The 22,498-nt window shown below is 37.4% G+C and overlaps 1 protein-coding gene across 1 annotated transcript in view; it reads right to left on the bottom strand.

Moving 5' to 3' along the window:
- Positions 1–22,498, bottom strand: part of UGGT2 (UDP-glucose glycoprotein glucosyltransferase 2) — a 142,106-nt gene that overhangs the window by 14,075 nt on the left and 105,533 nt on the right. The window contains exons 30-36 of the mRNA XM_068984374.1: positions 17,953–18,037; positions 13,719–13,804; positions 12,234–12,332; positions 10,124–10,208; positions 5,705–5,887; positions 3,020–3,180; positions 2,109–2,223 (exon numbers count right to left, since the gene is read on the bottom strand). Of these exons, the coding sequence (XP_068840475.1) occupies positions 2,109–2,223; positions 3,020–3,180; positions 5,705–5,887; positions 10,124–10,208; positions 12,234–12,332; positions 13,719–13,804; positions 17,953–18,037 (814 nt within the window). The remainder of the gene's footprint in view (positions 1–2,108; positions 2,224–3,019; positions 3,181–5,704; positions 5,888–10,123; positions 10,209–12,233; positions 12,333–13,718; positions 13,805–17,952; positions 18,038–22,498) is intronic.

Here is a 22,498-nt window from a genome sequence, read left to right on the forward strand (position 1 = left end):
CTCTAACAGTATTGGTCCTGAAAGCACGTCCTAATAAACTTCCTGCAAGCTAATTTAGAGTCAGTTTGTTTCCTGGATAACCTAACCTGTAACAGGCAGCTGAACAGTATCTACTGATGTAGGGAACAGTGGAAGAGAAATGTAGCTCGAATTTTGATTTTTAATTTCAGAAATGTTCTGGGCATTACTGTGTCTATTTCAATAGATTTAACATACAGGTTAGGCATTCAGAGGAGAGAAGAGCCAAAGATTTGGGAATTCTTGATAGAAAAGCTGTGAATTAAAGCCCTGAGTGTTTGTAGGAATGCTAATAGAGTGGGAACAGAAAGAAAAGTGAGCCACGAGCAGAAATTTAGAGGACAGCAACATTTAAATAAGAGGCAGAAAAAGAGTAGCTCTAAAATAAATTGCAGTGGGAAAATCATGGACATCAGAGAAGCAGCAGGAAGATTTGGTATTATGAAAGCCAAGGGAGTTTCAAGAAGGTAAGGAAAACATCTGTGTTGCAAAAGAAGGTAAATAAGCAAAAAGTGTTCACTGGATAAGAAGATATTACTCTGACTTTAGAGAGAAGCTTTACTGGACTGGCAGGAACAGGAGTCAAATATGTTAGAGAAAGGACAACTATTCCCCCAATATAGTGAAGCTTTTCTGGGAGAGTTCCTCAGATGCTTGCTGGTTTGTTTGAAAAACTGGTCTTTTCTTCAGTTATCCACAGGCAGATAGGGTTCCTTATGATTAACAGACCAGGGAAATGACTGAATTATAAAAATGTGGTATTCATAATCTAAATCTGGAATGTCACTGGTGTTTACTGTGGACTCAAGATCATTTTTTTTTTACTAATTGGCAATATTGCAGACACTACCTTGCATTTGCACACATACATATGGCGAGTTCTCTCAACTTTAAAGAATGATTTTTTTTAAAAATCAGTCCTTCAATCACTGTGGTCTTGAATGAGTCATTAGTATTTTGAACTATATTACATTTGCTTGACTTTTAAACAAAGGGCCTCAAGTTTCTGTGTTATCTAGACCCTCTGTTACCTCTCTTCCCTTATATCAGACTATTTTCTCTCCATCTATACTATTCCTCAAACATGTAAGGCCCACTCTCGATAGTTTTTCTGTTTGGAATTCTCACCAGTATCTGCACAGTCAGCTCTTAAGCCTCCATGGGAATGTCACCTTCATATAGTTCTCGGCCACTCAATTTACAACAGCAAACTCTAACTCCTGTTCACCATTCTGAACTCTATCATGTTTTCCTGTTTTACTTTGTCTCTGAAGTACGCATTACCTTGAAATACTGTTCATTGATTTATTTGGTTATTTTACCACTAGAATGAAAGCACCAAGAGCTAAGGATCTCTGGTTTGTTTTCTGATGTCCCAGAGCTTAGGAGAGTATCTGACACATTGTAAGTATTTAACAGATACTTGCTGAATGAATGAACAAATATGTATGGTTCTAATAAGAACTTATATTTGTTATTCACTGGAAAGAAGGAACAGTGGAAACTAAGGACTGCAGCGTCTTTTTGTTGTTGTTGTTTAGTCGCTAAGTCATGTCTGACTCTTTTGTGACCCCATAGACTGTAGCCCACCAGGCTCCTCTGTCCATGGGATTTCCCAGGCAAGAATGCTGGAGTGTGTTGCCATTTCCTTCTGAGGAAATTAAGGGTACCATAGTGATGAAATAAGAGGACTTGGGAAAAAAGTATTCGTCTGTGAGGAAAAACAAAATGTAAGGCAGTATCCAGGGAGGGTAAAGGATGAAGGGAATTTATCTTAAAGATCAGAGAGAAAGAGAGAAAGGAAGAGAAAGGGGAAGAGTGAGGGAGGGAGACAGACACGTTTAAATGACGATGGAAGCAAGTGAGAAAAAGACAGGTAACATAGTGAGGACACACGGTGGAAAGAAGTTTAAGGATGGAAAAGTCAAGATCAAACACTTTAGTTCTGACAATGCTGGGCTTAAAGTGAAAAAATATGTACAGAATTGTGTACAGAGAAGAAAGGTTGAAAATACAAGATTTTGATGTTTATAAGCAGGGGGTTACAGCAGTCTATGTACTGAAAATTATTCCATAAATATTTCACTTACCTGATCTAGGTTTGAAAGACTGTTTGGATCTTGACTGAGAGTTTGGTACTGGCCCCGGAGCCTGTCACCTGCAGCAATTCTCCTGAACTTCTTGAGATCCACCACATACAAGGCGCTGCAAGAAATGTATACTCCTTGACAGCCAGTGTTGTTTATGTATATTTACTTTCCTTTAGTGTCTATCTACAGTGATGGTATCAACTTTAGATAACCTTGGGTCTAACAACAATGAATCCTTTCATAATTTTCTCCCCATGTCTAATACTATTTCCAAGGAATTAGAGGTTTGATTTGAAGCTGTTAGGATCCACATCCACTTAGGGTCACCACCAAGTTTTTCTAAGATCTCCTGAAACTCATGGCCCTACAAAGCAGTAATAGCTTTTTTTTCAAATTAAAAAAAATTTTATTTGGCTGCGCTAGGTTTCAGATGTGGCATGTGGGATCTAGTTCCCATAACAGAGATTGAACCTAGGCCCCCTGCATTGGGAGTGTGGAGTCTGAACCACTGGACTACCAGGGAAGTCTCCATAATATCAGCTTTGAAGACAGTATCTTCATTCTGTTACGTGATAAACAAGGTTTAAATCTTCTGCAAAAGTTAGGAACAAACAGTAGAGCCAGGTTACTTGGGTTTAACTCCTGGCTCAGCTTTGGACTAGCAGCGTAAGTATGGACAAGGTACAAAAATCCTGTATGTCTCAGTTTTCACATCTATAAATAGGGACGAAAACAGTATCAAAAGGCTGTCATAGAGATTTTATGAGCTAATAGATGTTAAATCTTATAAGAATGACTGGCATGTAATAAGCACTATATAATTGGTTGCTGTTATTTTATAATTTCAAAGAAAACTGATCCTTGTGATTCAAAAAGTTATTCACTCAAAGACAGAGTATGAATTTTCTTACCTGATATGGTATTTCCTTCTTAGAAGATGTGATGCCCAGTAGCCTGTTTTCCAGAAGCGATATCCATCCATATCTGTGCGGCTATCACAGAAGGGAGTGTACCCATAAGGAGCTCCACCCAGGTCAAAATCTCGAAGTTCTTTTAGGTCATGTCTCACAATCTAAATAACAGAACAGTTTCTCTGATGAAGACTATAAAATAATAGAAGCCCTTTTAATGTGACTCTCAAGTTATCATTATCTTGTAGAAAAGACAGAGAACTGAGTTTTCCCCACAGTTCTTTCATCCAGCACAAGTTTACCAAGTTTCTATTTTTCCCCCTTGTCCTCACAGGTTAAAAGAAACCTAAAATTTACATACCTAGTCTGTATGTTAGTAGTTTTACTCATTAATAAGAATAGTTTGTTACATCATTTTTAATCAAGATATTTTAAAACTGAAGTACAGTTGATACATAATAGTATATAAGTCACAGGTATATGATAGTGACTCACATTTATTAAAGGTTATATTTCATTTATAGTTATTATAAAATATTGGCTATATCCCTCATGTTGTACAATATATTCTTGTAGCTTATTTTATACCTAATAGCTTGTACCTCTTAATCTCCTACCAATATATTTGCCTTTCCTTTCTTCCCTCTCACCACTGGTAACCACTAGTTTGTTCTCTATGAGTCTGCTTTCTGTTTTATTCACTAGTTTGTTGCACTTTTTAGATGCCACATATAAGTCATATCAGACCATATCTGTATTTCTCTGCCAGAATTATTTCACTGAGCATGCTGCTGCTGCTGCTAAGTCACTTCAATTGTGTCCGACTCTGTGTGACCCCATAGCGGCAGCCCACCAGGCTCCCCCGTCCCTGGGATTCTCCAGGCAAGAACACTGGAGTGGGTTGCCATTTCCTTCTCCAATGTATGAAAGTGAAAAGTGAAAGTGAAGTCACTCAGTCGTGTCCGACCCTCAGCGAACCCATGGACTGCAGCCTACCAGGCTCCTCCATCCATGGGATTTTCCAGGCAAGAGTACTGGAGCGGGGTGCCACTGCCCTCTCCATCACTGAGCATAATGCCCTCCAAATCAATCCATGCTGCTGCAAATGGCAACATTCCATTCTTTCTTTATGGCTGAGTAGTAATATGTATCACATTCTGTATTCATTCATCTGTTGATGGATACTTAGATTGCTTTCATATCTTGGCAATTTTAAATAATGCTGCTATGAACATTGGGGTATATACGTCTTTTTGAATTAGTGTTTTTGTTTCTTTCAGCTATATACCCAGGACTGGGATTGCTGGGTCACATGGTTGTTCTATAGAAAGTCTTTTGAGGAACCTCCATACTATTTTTCACAGTGGCTATACCAATTTAAATTCCCACCAACAGTGTAGGAGGGTTCCCTTTTTCTCCACATCCTCATCAATATCTGTTATTTGTGCTTTTTGATGATAGCCATTCTGACATGTGTGAGGTGATATCTCATTGTGGTTCTGGTTTATAATCAAGGTATTCTGAACAAAACATATTTCAGTACGGAATTAAATATATAAGTACACAACTCCTTAATTTCTCAAGGTATAGATTAGTAATTCAAAACAATTTTTATGGTATATATCTATTACTGTAAATATATTGGCAAATGTTAGTTTGAATCATAAAGAAAAATCTTCTGATTATTCTCAATGGCTTCAATGAAGTAATATTAGCATGTTTGATTCTGTAATAGACTCTAGCCTGCTAGAAAAATATTACTGCATATATAATGGGAAAGAGAAATCAATTTTATCTTAGTATGTTTGAAAATACTTCATTACACTTTTGCCTACTTTCTTAGTTTTTCATTATTCACATTTATCAATTTGGAAAACAATACAAAGATAACAGAATTTAGAATACATAGATATAATATAGAAGTATATCATAAAATAGGATTTGAAAATATACTTTAGTACTAAATAATATACTGACTTGTGCATTTAACTTAAATGACACTTATATTTACATATTATTGTTTTAGAAATTCTGTGTATTTTTAAAGGCTTTAAGAAAAATTCTGTGTATTTTAAAAGTACTTATTATCATTATTTTTTTTAACCATAATGATTACAAAGGCAAGTAAGGAGGGAAGGGTAAAAACCATAAAAATTTCTGTTGAAAGCTGAGGACCATAATTTTTTTTGGCCAAATTAGGCTTTTTTAAAGTGTCAGAATAATGGGATTTGGTTATTGGTAATTGCCAAGGAATGTTGCTGAAGGGGGAAAAAAGAGAGGTGAGTGTATGTAATTGCTAACTTTTCCAGCAAGAAGCAGCAGTTCACTTTAAACAAATTTCAGCTCATATCCACAGGAATTCATATAGCTACTTTTATTGTGATGATTTATATAAGTATTTGTTTTATTTTTAAGTACCAAAAAAAAAAAAAAAACAAACTACATCAGAGGAAAAATTGCCATGTCTTAAGGAATAACTGGTACTTTTGGCAAAACTTTTGATTTTCCCCTGGAATGCAGATTATCTTTAGAAAACATACTTTGCTTATATATCAAAATTATGTCTTATGTTTACATAGCATGGCAACAAAGATAGCAATAAAATGCAGCAACATCAAATGTGTCCTATACTTAGGAGTGTAAAACAGTTAAAGTACTCTTAAAAACAATAGTTAATCTTATTACCTGGTCAGCATCAACAAAAATGATTTTGTCCACTGCAAGAGGGAAAAGGACATCAAGGAAAAGAATCTTATAACCCCAAATAATCCGCTGTTTTTCTGTCTGCTGATGAAGCCACCGGGGCCACCTATACTGGACCAGTTCATATTGGAATCCATACTCCTCAGCCATGTGTGGGATCACTTCCTAAAACACACATACAAATCAAAGAATACGTTTAAGGAACAGAAAGTAGTTTCTGTTTCAGAGAAAAATGTTAACATTTTAAAAGTTAGAGTTTACTACAAATCATTACAAATGAATTGGTAAACTGTCTTAAATGGTTGTCTTCTACAACTTATATCTATTAATAAGAAATATGATGATGCTGACAAATATAACTATACATGAAAAGTGAAAAAAAGTGTTAGTCACTCAGTTGTGCCTGACTCTTTGAAGCCCCATGGATGTGTAGCCTGCCAGGCTTCTTTGTCCATGGGATTCTCCAGGCAAGAATACTGGAGAGGGTAGCCATTCCCTTCTCCAGGGGATTTTTCTGACCCAGGGATTGAACCTGGGTCTCCTGAGTTTCAGCGAAATTTTTTACTATCTGAGCCACCAGGGAAGCCCTTTAAAGACATTAAAAAAATTGGTACACTACATTAATTAGCAGGCTAATTAATTAACTGTTCCTCTAGTCTTACTACTAATGTCTGACCTGAAAAACTTAATGTTAGAAAAGAAAGCCTCTGGATCTTGGAACACCTATGAATCAAACACTTCATGCACATGTCCACATGCTGGTTGACCAGAGAGACAGAAGATGTGAAAGGTGTTAAAAAACACACACACACAAAATGAGTTGTAAACTGATAAATTATATTCTTGATATAAGTATCTGAGATTTATGACTATTTACTTCAAGGATTAAAAACACAACCCCTAATAAAAACCCTGTACATGAGGTCTGAATGGGCACCTTTAATTAGCAACACTCCATGTATGCTGTCGCAGTTCTACTAGGAGATGCAAGCTCTGTGCACACAACTCCACTGGGATAGGAAAAGGAAAGCTTGGTCTGGTCTCCCCTGGATTCTGTCCTACGCCTCTCTTTGCTTTGCTGATTTTAATCTGCATCTTTTTGCTATAAAGAACTATGTAACTCTGAGTGTAACTGCTTTCCTGAGTTCTGTGAGACCTACTGGGTTCTTGAACTTAGGGGTGGTCCTGGATATGTCCAAATTGTGCAAGTCAGCTGTGTAACTTCTGAGTCTTGGTTTTTCCAGGAATAGCACTTTATGCAGAGCAACTGAATAATGCAGGTAAAGTACTCAGAAATGTACCTGGCAATACCAAAGAATAAAAGCATGGTTGGCTGTTTATATTTCTGCTTTCACCACTGGTTTGTGTCTAGAAAGAGAACTCCTTTAACTGCTGTTGAAACAGACCTTGCCAGGAATCAGATTAACAGGAAGAAACAGGGCAAAAAAGATGTCCTTTTCATTATAGGGGACTAGAATGCAAAAGTAGGAAGTCAAGAAACACCTGGAGTAACAGGCAAATTTGGCCTTGGAATGTGGAATGAAGCAGGGCGAAGACTAATAGAGTTTTGCCAAGAAAATGCACTGGTCATAGCAAACACCCTCTTCCAACAACACAAGAGGAGACTCTACACATGGACATCACCAGATGGTCAACACCGAAACCAGACTGATTATATTCTTTGCAGCCAAAGATGGAGAAGCTCTATACAGTCAACAAAAACAAGACCAGGAGCTGACTGTGGCTCAGATCATGAACTCCTTATTACCAAATTCAGACTCAAATTGAAGAAAGTAGGGAAAACCACTAGACCATTCAGGTATGACCGAAATCAAATCCCTTATGATTATACAGTGGAAGTGAGAAATAGATTTAAGGGCCTAGATCTGATAGAGTGCCTGATGAACTATGGAATAAGGTTTGTGACATTGTACAGGAGACAGGGATCAAGACCATCCCCATGCGAAAAAGCAAAATGGCTGTCTGGGGAGGCCTTACAAATAGCTGTGAAAAGAAGAGAGGCGAAAAGCAAAGGAGAAAAGGAAAGATATAAGCATCTGAATGCAGAGTTCCAAAGAATAGCAAGAAGAGATAAGAAAGCCTTCTTCAGCGATCAATGCAAAGAAATAGAGGAAAAGAACAGATTGGGAAAGACTAGCGATCTCTTTAAGAAAATTAGAGATACCAAGGGAACATTTCATGCAAAGATGGGCTTGATAAAGGACAGAAATGGTAAGGACCTAACAGAATCAGAAGATATAAAGAAGAGGTGGCAAGAATACACACAAGAACTGTACAAAAAAGATCTTCATGACCCGGATAATCACGATGGTGTGATCACTCATTTAGAGCCAGACATCCTGGAATGTGAAGTCAAGTGGGCCATAGAAAGCATCACTATGAACAAAGCTGGTGGAGGTGATGGCATTCCAGTTGAGCTATTTCAAATCCTGAAAGATGATGCTGTCAAAGTGCTGCACTCAATATGCCAGCAAATATGGAAAACTCAGCAGGGGCCACAGGACTGGAAAAGGTCAGTTTTCATTCCAATCCCAAAGAAAGGCAATGCCAAAGAATGCTCAAACTACCACACAATTGCACTCATTTCACATGCTAGTAAAGTAATGCTCATAATTCTCCAAGCCAGGCTTCAGCAATATGTGAACCGTGAACTTCCTGATGTTCAAGCTGGTTTTAGAAAAGGCAGAGGAACCAGAGATCAAATTGCCAACATCCACTGGATCATGGAAGAAGCAAGAGAGTTCCAGAAAAACATCTATTTCTGCTTTATTGACTATGCCAAAGCCTTTGACTGTGTGGATCACAATAAACTGTGGAAAATTCTGAAAGAGATGGGAATACCAGACCACCTGACCTGCCTCTTGAGAAATCTGTATGCAGGTCAGGAAGCAACAGTTATAACTGGACATGGAACAACAGACTGGTTCCAAATAGGAAAAGGAGTACGTCAAGGCTGTATACTGTCACCCTGCTTATTTAACTTATATGCAGAGTACATCATGAGAAATGCTGGGCTGGAAGAAACACAAGCTGGAATCAAGATTGCTGGGAGAAATATCAATAACCTCAGATATGCAGATGACACCACCCTTATGGCAGAAAGTGAAGAGGAACTAAAAAGCCTCTTGATGAAAGTGAAAGAAGAGAGCGAAAAAGTTGGCTTAAAGCTCAACATTCAGAAAACGAAGATCATGGCATCTGGTCCCATCACTCCATGGGAAAAAGATGAGGAAACAGTGGAAACAGTGTCAGACTTTATTTTGGGGGGCTCCAAAATCACTGCAGATGCTGACTGCAACCATGAAATTAAAAGACGCTTACTCTTTGGAAGAAAAGTTATGACCAACCTAGATAGCATATTCAAAAGCAGAGACGTTACCTTGCCGACTAAGGTCCATCTAGTCAAGGCTATGGTTTTTCCAGTAGTCATGTATGGATGTGAGAGTTGGACTGTGAAGAAGGCTGAGCGCCGAAGAATTAATGCTTTTGAACTGTGGTGTTGGAGAAGACTCTTGAGAGTCCCTTGGACTTCAAGGAGATCCAACCAGTCCATTCTGAGGGAGATCAGCCTTGGGATATCTTTGGAAGGAATGATGCTAAAGCTGAAACTCCAGTACTTTGGCCACCTCATGCGAGGAGCTGACTCATTGGAAAAGACTTGATGCTGGGAGGGATTGGGGGCAGGAGGAGAAGGGGACGACAGAGGATGAGATGACTGGATGGCATCACTGACTCAATGGATGTGAGTCTGAGTGAACTCTGGGAGTTGGTGATGGACAGGGAGGCCTGGCGTGCTGCTATTCATGGGGTCGCAAAGAGTCGGACACGACTGAGTGACTGAACTGAACTGAACTGAAGTAAAGGGAAAAGACGTTCTAAATATAAAATGCCACAGACACTAACTGTAGTGCCCGCAGTACCACAGCAACCACACACTGCATGCTATACCAGAGCCTTCACTCTTCTCAGCTCTATCAAACTATTTCCTGTGGTACAGTTTTTGTAAGTTCTGGATACTACTGTTCTTGCCTTTCTTTGTAAAATTATTACAAAAATCTAATTGTTAAAATTAACAAGCTGCACATATTTTTCATTGCCAACTTTTATCATGAAAATCCACTAATCCTAATTTTAAGCTTATTTTAAAATAAACCATGTCCTGTTGTCCTTTTAATCACTGCTTTAAATAAAAGCTGCACAGTATTTTTAAGCCAGATAAAAAATATTGAATACCAAGTTTTAATTGATTATATAATTTGAGTAAATATATATTTCAAAAGACACATTCTGAAAAGAGAAATGTTACATAAATGTTGCAATGATATAAATCATTTACTACTGAAATATTAACCACTCTATATAAAAAATTAAGGTACTTACTTTAAATGTTGGTGAGAGATAATTTTTAAGAAACCAGAACTTCACTGGTGTTTTTGTGTTCCGTAAAACAGAAAGGATCATAATTCTGCATAAAACAATAAACTCACATTAATAAATTCACATTAATAGGGTTACATCCTACTTGTCTTAAGACATTTAAATAGTTAAAGATATTAACTAGTTTTTCACTATGAATTATGCAGAGATAGAGTGAAGTGTCTTCAAATACTATGGCTGCTCATCAGTATGTAATGTATAATAATATAATATAGGTATATATATAGATACACATACATATATTTATCTATATATATATATGCCTGATATAGACTAAACTGATTGCCTGTTTGTCCTAGATGACAAGAGAAAGAAGTCTGAAACAGTTATTTAGTTTAATTAAAGTCTAATCTTGGCTCTGTGTCATTATCTTAGTCGTGTCTGACTCTTTGCAACCCTATGGACTGTAGCCCAACAGGCTCCTCTGTCCATGGGATTTCCTAGGCAAGAATACTGGGGTGGGCTGCCATGCCCTCCTCTAGGGAATCTTCCCCGACCAGGGACTGAACCCGTGCTTCCTGCTCTGCCGGCAGATTCTTTACTGACTGAGCCACCGGGGAAGCCCTGTGTCATTAATACTAGGTGTATAAACCTTGAAGGCTGAACAGCCTGTCTATCTTGATAAATTCACTGGATAAGGCCATGCGTTTTGCTATTCTAGACCTCCACTTGGAGAAGATACAGATGTATCTAAAGTACCATCTTAAAATGTCAACATCTTCAAATATTTTGGAGGCATTTTCTATGATACTTCTATATATATAGTTAAAAAAAATAGCCCTTTGTAGTTTGTAAATATTGCTCCCTCTTCTCAGACTCCTCCTCCTTTTTATAAAACAAGGTATTTCTTTACCAGAAAATTTACTATTTTTCTTTTTTTCCTCTCACATCTTACTACAAAATGTGTCCTTAAAGAATATTGACATTTCAAATCAAACTTAAAATTTCACTGTGTTTAGAAAAAACACTTCTCTCATAATCTTAGGTAGAAAAAAAAAAGCAAGGTGCAAAGCAGTATGTACTGTGTTGTTATTTTGGTAAAAGAGTTAAAAAATATACATTTGAGCTTGTCTATACATATCTTTCAGTTAGTTTAGTTCAGTCGCTCAGTCGTGTCCGACTCGTTGCAACCCCATGAATCACAGCATGCCAGGGCTCCCTGTCCATTACCAACTCCTGGAGTTCACCAAAACTCATGTCCATTGAGTTGGTGATGCCATCCAGCCATCTCATCCTCTGTTACCCCCCCTTCTCCTCCTGCCCCCAATCCCTCCCAGCATCAGAGTCTTTTCCAATGAATCAATTCTTTGCATGAAGTGGCCAAAGTACTGGAGTTTCAGCTTCAGCATCAGTCCTTCCAAAGAACACCCAGGACTGATCTCCTTTAGGATGGACTGGTTGGACCTCCTTGAAGTCCAAGGGACTCTCAAGAGTCTTCTCCAACACCACAGTTCAAAAGCATCAATTCTTCGGCACTCAGCCTTCTTCACAGTCCAACTCTCACATCCATACATGACTACTGGAAAAACCATAGCCTTGACTAGATGGACCTTAGTCGGCAAGGTAACGTCTCTGCTTTTGAATATGCTATCTAGGTTGGTCATAACTTTTCTTCCAAGGAGTAAGTGTCTTTTACTTTCACGGTTGCAGTCACCATCTGCAGTGATTTTGGAGCCCCCCAAAATAAAGTCTGACACTGTTTCCACTGTTTCCTCATCTATTTCCCATGGAGTGATGGGACCGGATGCCATGATCTTCGTTTTCTGAATGTTGGGCTTTAAGCCAACTTTTTCGCTCTCCTCTTTCACTTTCATCAAGAGGCTTTTTAGTTCCTCTTCACTTTCTGCCGTAAGAGTGGTGTCATCTGCCTATCTTTGGCAGGTATGAAAATAATAGCATTGGTTTCCTGTGAGAAAGTGAATTGGGGATCAAGGGAACAGAAGTGGGAGATTTTTTTCACTGTAATTTCTTTCATTCTTTTAAATTTTAAAAATTATTTTCAGACCATGTAAGTGTATTCCTTTCCAAAACATTAGATTACAAAAGTACCTACCTTAAAAAGCGTTCATATAAATGGCCAGAAGCAACTGAAAAAATGTTTAGAACATCTTTTTCCTTATTATCTTCTTGTTTATGCAGGCTCCTTGTGAAACTTGGAACAAAAAAAAACCTACTGATCATTAGTTTCTTAATACACATCTGCACACTTGACATACCTAAATAAAGTACTGAATTCGATAAGAGATAAAAAACGGGAATGCTTTGCACAAAATGATTGGTTAGTACACTGTAAATAAGTATTTACCCTAAAAATTATGATTTATATTTAAATGTGACAATATAATTTGAAATTTTATGATTTTTAAAAAATGGACAACACAGAATGCAATTATATTGTAGGTTAATGAGATAATACTTTTGAATCTTTGTTAGTTACAAAAGTTATCTTAGCACAGAATGAGTTGCAGCATGCCATGGCCACATGCAATGTATTGAGGCTTTTGTTATGACAGAGGTATTTTTGAAATCTTTTCTCACTGTAAACCCCCAACTAAGAAAAATACAGTTGATTCAGGAAGGGGAAGAAAAAAATCACTTGAAATTAGGATTAAAACTAAGATATAAAAGTGAAAGCACTCTAACATACATTTATGTATCTGGAAGAGTCACCAACCCCCAATGGGACTTACCTTCTCTCCAACAAAGCAGTGCTTTGTTTTGGTATTCCTTCTGCACAGTAAGTGGCTACGCCATAGTTTAACAATATCTTTATTCCTTTCTGTCTCTACCTCTGGTTTCAATGGAAGCTCATGAACAGATACTCTTTAAAATGCCCAGATTCTAAACAAGTCTACACAGAACTCATTTCAAAAGGAGTGAGTTTGAGACTTTCTCGATCAGGAACCAGTTCAACAACATACTGGGACAGTAACATCATTCTTCTCATCAAATAAGAAGGCAACTTACAGAAAAAGAGGCCTAAACTGGGCAAGCTCATCCTTGTAAACATTTGTCTGAAAGTGAAGGCAGCACAGATAACAGAACTATGTGTTGGAGAGTTTCTGGGCCACATCACCTGAATGCTTAAAGTCAGCTCTGTTCCTGAACTCTTTAGATGTGTGAGCCGATACATTCCTTTTCTGATTAATACAGGTCCCAACCTAACAATATTTCCCGTAATATTTAACATCTCAGCTAACCTGGGCTACTTCCTGCTCTGTGAGAAACATACCCAATCTTTCTGACTTTAGGTAACCAGGTACCTTCTCTCTCTGTTCATCCTTTAGAATGTATCTTAGCCATGCACTCCTCCACAGTCTTTTCTGAGGTTCTTTTTCTCCTCTGGTTTGAATAGCTCTTTATGTTGATCTGTCTCACAGCTCGTTTCCTATCCTGTATAAGTAACATTTATGTATTTGTCTTATCCTTTCTAGCGAAGATCTGTGCTTAACTTAAATGTTTACCGTGTGGAGGGCTTCCACACATTTAGACTCTTGATGAGTCTATAGTTAACGTTAAAACATCCATTAGCAACTACCTTTTAATGGAATCCCACATTCCTCTCTTCTTTTCACCTTTATCGGAAAGGATATCTTCCTTGATTTTATCTGGCTTTTTCCGTACCTAGATAGCACAGTAAAGAAAAACTTTAGAATTTTATACCTAGATAGCACGGTAAAGAAAAACCTTAAAATTTTATAGATTTAAATATTATGCTGCATGGATAGAAATATCTTGGGCAGGTGACCCTTGTAAATCTAAGATGTGGTTTAGTCACTAAGTCATGTCTGTCTTTGTGACTGCTTGGACAGTAGCCCACCAGGCTCTTCTGTCCATGGGATCTTCCCCACCCAGGGATCGATCCTGGGTTTCCTGCACTGCAGGTGGATTCTTTATCAACTGAGCCACCAGGGAAGCCCTAAATAGCTACAGTAAATGAAGCCAAAAAAGATCTTAGTACTTGATAGGCACAGTCTGGTTTCAACCATCAGTTCAGTCTCTTGTTTTCAGTTCTTCTATAGTAACCTCCACACTGCTCAATAATGTGCTTACACTTGTACTTACTGATTTATCAACTGTAGATGTCATCTACTGTATATCTGATTCACAGAGTTTAGACATTATTCTTTCTTTGTAACAAAAAGATGAGTAGCTTACTTGTATCACTCTTCACTTCCCCTCTTTGTCTGGAAGTTCTAGTAATACTATCTCTATCATTAGTTTTTCTACTGAGTATTTTTGTAACTTTAAGTAATCCTTAAATCTATATTTTTTATTCCAACAAATTCAACACTTTCTCTTGCACATATCCTATGATATGGATACTAGCATTACCTTTTCCCTTTGTCTCAACTTACATTAGCTAAACCTTTACTTTAGCATTGTAAATATGGATAAAATTTACATTTACCTTGATCAATATAACTATCTTTTGCATTGTTTATTTTACAACTTGAAAAATCAATAAAAAGTACATATTGTGACACTATAAATACTGCTCAATTGAGTCTCAAAGGTTACTACATTTCTTCCAGTTACAATGGTATGACCACCATACTCTTCTTGGCTCACATGGATTCTGCTTTCTCACATCAGTAGATAAGTATTTTTTTCTTGGAATTTTATTTTATTTTTCTTGTGGAAAGATATTTCTTATCATATATCTAATATTTTCCAGTTTATTATTCATTGTCTGGAATTCCTATCTTCTTGAAGACATTTTTCTTGGGGCTTAACAATGAACTGCCTCTTTCAAGCATTCTTTGCATTGGTTTTCACATTAATTTCATCATTTCTTGAAATACCCATTTCCCTTTCTTGTTCTTTATTCTCTTTGTGATGGTAAACACCTTCAAGAACAGATGTGAAAGGTAATTTTTCTAAATCTTCACCCTTCAGAGAATATTTGACTAAAGAATCCCAGGTTCAAAATAATTCTCCTCAAAACACTGACGTCTTTGTTTTGTTGTCTTGAAAAATAAAACATCAGATGCTACTGTTAGAGTCATTCTAAGGTCATCGAAGTGACTCATCTTTTTTCTTTGGTAGTTTCTAGGCTCTTGTGTGGGCCATTTCTCACTCATTCTGATCTGTGGAGCCCTTGATGCGAATGTGTTTGCCTCTCTTTACCTGTGTGATACTTTTCCACCTCCATTTTCTGTCCTTCCTTCCTGGAATTCCTACTGGTGAGCTACTGAAATTCATGCGCTGACCCTTTATGTTGTTTATCTTTTCTCTTCCCTTTCCCCCATCGTTTTGTGTAATTTGGAAACACGGAAGGTGAACAGATAGAACTGTTATTAAAAAAGAAGTGAAGGACCTAGGTACGGTTAGGCTGTAGAACGTATGCTTCAGGCATGGCATGACTATCACCGTCAACAAAGATTTGATGACTTTGGTTAAAGAGTCAGACCTGCTCCATACCAGTCAAGAATAGGTAAAATTAGAGCCAATATGGAGAGTGAAAAAATCCAGCTCATCAAAAAGAAAACTTAATAATTTTCAATGGTCAAAATTCCTCAAATTTAAAACACCTCAAGTCTCCCAGCAGAAATAATATTTTCCTTTCCTGTTTTTAGGGCTAGGATAATACTAGCTGGAATGCTGGTCTTAAAGGGCTTGGGTTAACTTTGTAACTTAAGCAGCTGCTCTGAGTTTATGGGGTTTTCATCTGAAATGATTAGAAGGAAATGTATCAAGGCCAGAATGTAAGTTTCTGCTCCTGAGAAAAGAAGCCAAGGTCAATATAGGAAAAACAGTATCAAAGGTGAGTGTAAACAACATGAATACACTGATCAAGGATAAAGAGCAGAGGTGATAAAGAACAGGTTATTATGTGGGATGCAAGGCAAATTTTGATTAATTTGGTAGTTTAAGATCTATGCAGTATATAAGTTAAGGGTTCTGGTTGCCTACTATTATGCTTCAAATAATACCTATACCTCATTCTGTCTTTCATCACCTTCTTGAACTCCACTTAAATGGATTTTTTTTAATACTCAAAAGTATTTTGTAAAGCTTAATTACCTTACCCTTATGGCAGACATATAAGGAGGATTCCATTATTAACTCTGTATTATAGATAAGAAAAATGAGATAGAAAGAGTTTAAGCAATCTGTCCAACAAATGAGTGGCAGAGCCAGGTTTAAATGTAACCCTGGTGTCTTAGATTCCGCACTCTATTCTCTATGCCTTTTATATACTCTCTGTTGTATATTCCTCTTTTTCCATGTCTCTGTTGCATATGGGATACTTCTTTTGGTCTGTCTTCCAACTCACTATCTCTTGAGGCCTGTTAAAGCCAAAAACTGAATTCTCTTGTCATTGTATTGCTCAGTTTTAGAAGTTCTACTTTAAAAAAAAATCAGATATGCACTTTTTATAGTTTTTTATTCCCTGCAATTGTTTTCATGCTTGTCTTTTATATCTTTAAACACTGTAGGCATGGTTGTTTCAGTGTCTCTGTCAATAACACTGACATACGGAGCATTTGTGTATCTGCTTTCTGTTACTACTGTTTCTGCTGGTTTTGTATATTTGGATATAGTAGTCTTATTCCAGAGATATATGGATATTTCTGTCAGATGCCTGTAAAACCTTATCTATCTAGAACCATTTTAGTACAAATTCAAGGTTCAGGGTTCCCTTGATTGCTTTGTTGTAGTTATTCAAACAATAACACATTGTTGTTGCTAAGTCATATCTGACTCTTTGTAACCCAATGGGCTGCAGTGTGCCAGGCTTCTCTGTCCTTCGCCATTATTTAGATGCTATTAATTTTGGCTAAAAGACTGTGTGGTATGCTTTACTATGGTTCATCCTTCCCCTGAAGCTATAGCCAGCTTATACCATAGAGCATCTTCTAATAGATTACCCACTTTCTAAGGGTCAGGGGTTTCAATTTCTGTTCCTATCACCTTGCAAATTAAATCACAGTGATAGTTCAAGTGAATCAGAATGGACAAATGTTCGAGGGCAACAGCAGCTTTCTTGGGTTATAAGAAGCTTCTGTGCTTGCTCATTTCACTAGGCTCTCATTTTCTGTTTAATTTTGGTTTTGTATTTCCTTGTTATCATTACTGTCAGCTCCTCATTGCTTTTAAAATGTTAATAAATATTTCACCCAACAATTTTTTGTTTTTTACTGATTTCAAGTATTAAGTAGGTGGGTTCATCCAAAAGAATTAATGCTACCATCATTAAAAATTTTGCTGGTTTTTGTTTCTGTAAAGGAAAGAAAAATCACTGTTTTTCCTGTTGAAATGGATAGCTTTTCAACATGTATTCCTAATCTCATCTCCAAAGCCTAATTTATAATATCATGCTCACTTGCTTCAGTTATATCTGACTCTTTGTGTCCATAGCCCGCCAGGCTCCTCTGTTTGTGGGATACAACAGGAAAGAATACTGGAGTGGGTTGCCATGCCCTCCTCCAGGGGATCTTCCTGACACAAGGATTGAACCCACGTCTCCTGCATCTCAGGCAGATTCTTTACTGCTAAGCCACCAGTGAAGCACAGTTTATAACATTATTTGGCTGCAAATACAGTAGATACATCATAACTTAAAAAAATTCTTTTCTTCTATGTTTAAGTGTGCTGCTTTCCCTTCATGATTCAATTCTCTTCCTCCTTCCATTGCTAGAGTTTCAATATGACATTTTAGGTAGTAAAACTGTGAAATTATTTGTAAAATAAAAATTAATTGAGAACAAAAAAGATAATTCTTAATATTATGAACAAGGTCTATGAAATGTTTTGGCCTCACACACTTGTACTTCCAGTATTTTGCTTTTGAAGCTGTTTAAAACAACGACGACATCTCCTAGGTCTGGTGGAGAGTCAGTTCCTTCATGCCTAGAAGCACAAAAACATGTAAACGTTTATGCCCAATTTAAGAAAAGACATACAATTATAATCATATAAATCACAGAATAAATTCATTCTGAAATAATCATAAGTATTGGTGCATATGTAATATTTACTGTTTGTATAGTCAATTAAGGTATGCTGCAATACACTATAATTTTCAAAATTACCCAATTTTAACTTAATATAAATAAGAATATACACAAATAACTCACTAAATTTGATATCGCCTAACTCAGAAAAGTAGATTATAGCTTATCTTTAATACTGTATATTAAGATTATCACAAAAGTAATCTTTCACATATTACAATGATCATTAAAATATGAAATATTTTCTAGACTTTCAGTTGTTTATAAAGTGTAACAAAAGGAACTGCACACAACTATTTTACAGTATCTATTAGTCATTTTCAAATACCAAAATTTGAAGCACACTGTTAAACTTATAAGACTGAAAATAAGTCTCTCATGTCCATCTGCATCACTTGAAGATATTTTATATTACACATTATGCATTCCACTGTCAGTTTTCAACACTGCATAAGTCAATCAAATATGACAACTTTGCTCAAAAAATTTTTATAGTATTTTCACTATGAACTGAAAAATGCTACTGTAAAAAACATTTACAATAAAACTGAATTTTTTCATAAAGGAAAAACAACAGATGTCAAATTAGTAGATACTTTGCATTCAGTCAGATTTATAACACATGCTTGAAAATTTTTCTAAAACGAAAACCTGGGGATTCTAGGGCTACGCTATCATATGCCTTTGACTCTTACTTCCAGTTCCTCTGATGAAGTACCCAAACCACAGTAGGAGGCACAGCCCTGCCCGGGATTATAATGACTAGGAAAAAAAAAAAGTATTCCAACTTCAGTTCAGTTCAGTCACTCAGTCGTGTTCGACTCTTTGCGACCCCATGAATCGCAGCATGCCAGGCCTCCCTGTCCATCACCAACTCCTGGAGTTCACTCAGACTCATGTCCATCGAGTCAGTGATGCCATCCAGCCAACTCATCCTCTGTCATCCCCTTCTCCTCCTGCCCCAAATCCCTCCCAGCATCAGAGTCTTTTCCAATGAGTCAACTCTTCGCATGAGGTGGCCAAAGTACCGGAGCTTCAGCTTTAGCATCATTCCTTCCAAAGAAATCCCAGGGCTGATCTCCTTCAGAATGGACTGGTTGGATCTCCTTGCAGTCCAAGGGACTCTCAAGAATCTTCTCCAACACCACAGTTCAAAAGCATCAATTCTTCGGCACTCAGCCTTCTTCACAGTCCAACTCTAACATCAATACATGACTACTGGAAAAACCATAGCCTTGACTAGATGGACCTTAGTCGGTGAAGTAATGTCTCTGCTTTTGAATATACTATCTAGGTTGGTCATAACTTTTCTTCCAAGGAGTAAGCGTCTTTTAATTTCATGGCTGCAGTCAGCATCTGCAGTGATTTTGGAGCCCCCCAAAATAAAATCTGACACTATTTCCACTGTTTCTCCATCTATTTCCCATGGAGTGATGGGACCAGATACCATGATCTTCGTTTTCTGAATGTTGAGCTTTAAGTCAACTTTTTCACTCTCCTCTTTTACTTTCATCAAGAGGCTTTTTAATTCTTCTTCACTTTCTGCCATAAGGGTGGTGTCATCTGCATATCTGAGGTTATTGATATTTCTTGCGGCAATCTTGATTCCAGCTTGTGCTTCTTCCAGTCCAGCGTTTCTCATGATGTACTCTGCATATAAGTTAAATAAGCAGGGTGACAGTATACAGCCTTGACGTACTCCTTTTCCTATTTGGAATCAGTCTGTTGTTCCATGTCCAGTTATAACTGTTGCTTCCTGACCTGCATACAGATTTCTCAAGAGGCAGGTTAGGTGGTCTGGTATTCCCATCTCTTTCAGAATTTTCCACAGTTTACTATGATCCACACAGTCAAAGGCTTTGGCATAGTCAATAAAGCAGAAATAGATGTTTTTCTGGAACTCTCTTGCTTTTTCCATGATCCAGCGGATGTTGGCAATTTGATCTCTGGTTCCTCTGCCTTATCTAAAACCAGCTTGAACATCAGGGAGTTCACGGTTCATGTACTGTTGAAGCCTGACTTGGAGAATTTTGAGCATTACTTTACTAGCGTGTGAGATGAGTGCAACTGTGCGGTAGTTTGAGCATTCTTATGAAGTAGAAATAGTCAAAGCCACAGTGAGCTATCACCTCACTCCTGTCAGAATGGCTATCACAAAAAAAAGAACACAAGTAACAAATGTCGGCAAGGATATGGAGAAAAGGGAACCTTCTTACGCTGCTGGTGGGATTGTAAACTGGTACAGTCACTATGGACAACAGTATGGAGATTTCCCAAAAAACTAAAAATAGAACTACCATATGACTCAGCAATTTCAGTCCTGGGTATATACCCGAAAGAAACACTAACTTGAAAAGACAGATGTTCACCCCATTGTTCACAGCAATATTACTTATAATTGCCAAGATATGGAAACAACCTAAATATCCCTCAACAGATGAAAGGATAAAGAAGCCATGGGAGTGGAGGTGGGCTGTGTGTGTGTGTGCAGCCATTTAATCATTAAAAAAGAATGAAAAATGCATTTGCAGCAACACAAATGGACTTGGAGGGCATTATGTTAAGTGAGATAAGTCAGACAGAGAAAGACAAATACTGAATGATATCACTTATTTGAGACATCTAAAAAATACAACAAACTAGGGAATAAAACAAAAAAGCAGCAGACTGGCTGATATAGAGAACAAAGCAGTGGTTACCAGTGGGGCGAGGGAAGGAGGGCAGAGCACTAGAGGAATAGGGAAAAAAGTGTTATTATGGAATTACATGAAATTATGTGTGTGAAACTTCTGAAAATTGTAAAGCACTCGAGAATTTAAAGAATCTTTCCATTCAATAAAAAAAAAGCACTAAAAAAGAATTGAGCATTCTCAGCTTTGTGTACTTAAATTATTAAGCATGTTTGCTGAATGACACCATGTTCTAGGCACTATAAGGAATAGGGGAAAAACAATGGGAAAAAGGCACAATAACCCCTACTCCTATATTATCCTTGTTGAGCACACTGCCTATTATAATAATAGGTGCTCAATGAATACTTGCTGAAATAAATGAAAAAATAAAGATATTAAGCCTGGAGAAGGAAATGGCAACCTACTCCAGTATTCTTACCTGGAGAATCCCATGGACAGAGGAGCCTGGCGAGCTACAGTCCATGGGGTCACAAGAGTCGGACACGACTTAGCAACTAAACCTCCTCCTACAGATATTAAGAGGTATAAAAAAGTTTACTAGGTGTTGGCAACCTTTCATGGATTAGAACGTTGTTGTGGAGAAGGGGCTTGCATAACTCAATGAAGCTATGAGCCATTCCCAGGAGGGTCACTTGAGACAGTCCCATCACTTCATGGCAAACAAAAGGAGAAAAAGTGGAAACAATGGCAGGTTTTGTTTTCTTGGGCTTCAAAATCATTGCAGATGGTGACTGCAGCCATGAAATTAAAAGATGCTTGCTCCTTGGAAGGAAAGCTACGACAAGCCTAGACAGTAAATTAAAGAGCACAGACATCTCTTGGCCAACAAAGATCTGTATAGTCAAAGCTACAGTTTTTACAGCAGTCAAGTACAGATGTGAGAGTTGGACCATAAAGAAACCTGAGAGCTGAAGAATTGATGCTTCTGAACTGTGGTGTTGGAGAAGACTCTTGAGAGTCCCTTGCACTGCAAGGAGATCCAACCAGTCAGTCATAAAGGAAATCAACCCTGAATATTCACTGCAAGGACTGACACTGGAGCTGAAACTCCAATACTTTGGCCACCTGATGCAAAGAGCCGACTCATTAGAAAAAACCCTAATGCTGGGAAAGAGTAAAGGCAAAAGGAGAAGGGGACAGCAGAGGGTGAGATGGTAAGCTAGCGTCACTAACTCAAGGACATGAATTTGAGCAAATTCTGGGATATAGTGGAGGACAGAGGAGCCTGGTGTGCTGCAGCCCATGAGGCTGCGAAGAGTTGGACACGACTTAGTGACTGAACAACAACAGGTGCTGGCAAACTATGGCTGGTGAGCAAAATCAAGTTGGTGGGTGAGTTCTGTATGGCCCCTGCACTAAAAATGGTTTTTACATTTTAAAATGGCTGTTAAAAAAAAACAATATTGGCAAAAATCATATGTGCCTTCAAACAGTAAATATTTACTATTGGTTCCTTATTAAAAAAATATGATATCTGCTTTGTACTAGGTTCATTGATGAGTAGGAAATTTACTGAGACACCAATTCTTATCTATAAAAATGAAAAACTGAACATAATTTATAGATAATGGCTTTTCTAGATAAGACATACATATTATATAATCATTAATAAATATGTTTACAGTGTTAACATGGAAAATTCTATAGAAAATAATAAGTAAAGG

Source organism: Capricornis sumatraensis, chromosome 12 (assembly GCF_032405125.1).
Source record: "Capricornis sumatraensis isolate serow.1 chromosome 12, serow.2, whole genome shotgun sequence".
NCBI lineage: Eukaryota > Metazoa > Chordata > Mammalia > Artiodactyla > Bovidae > Capricornis > Capricornis sumatraensis.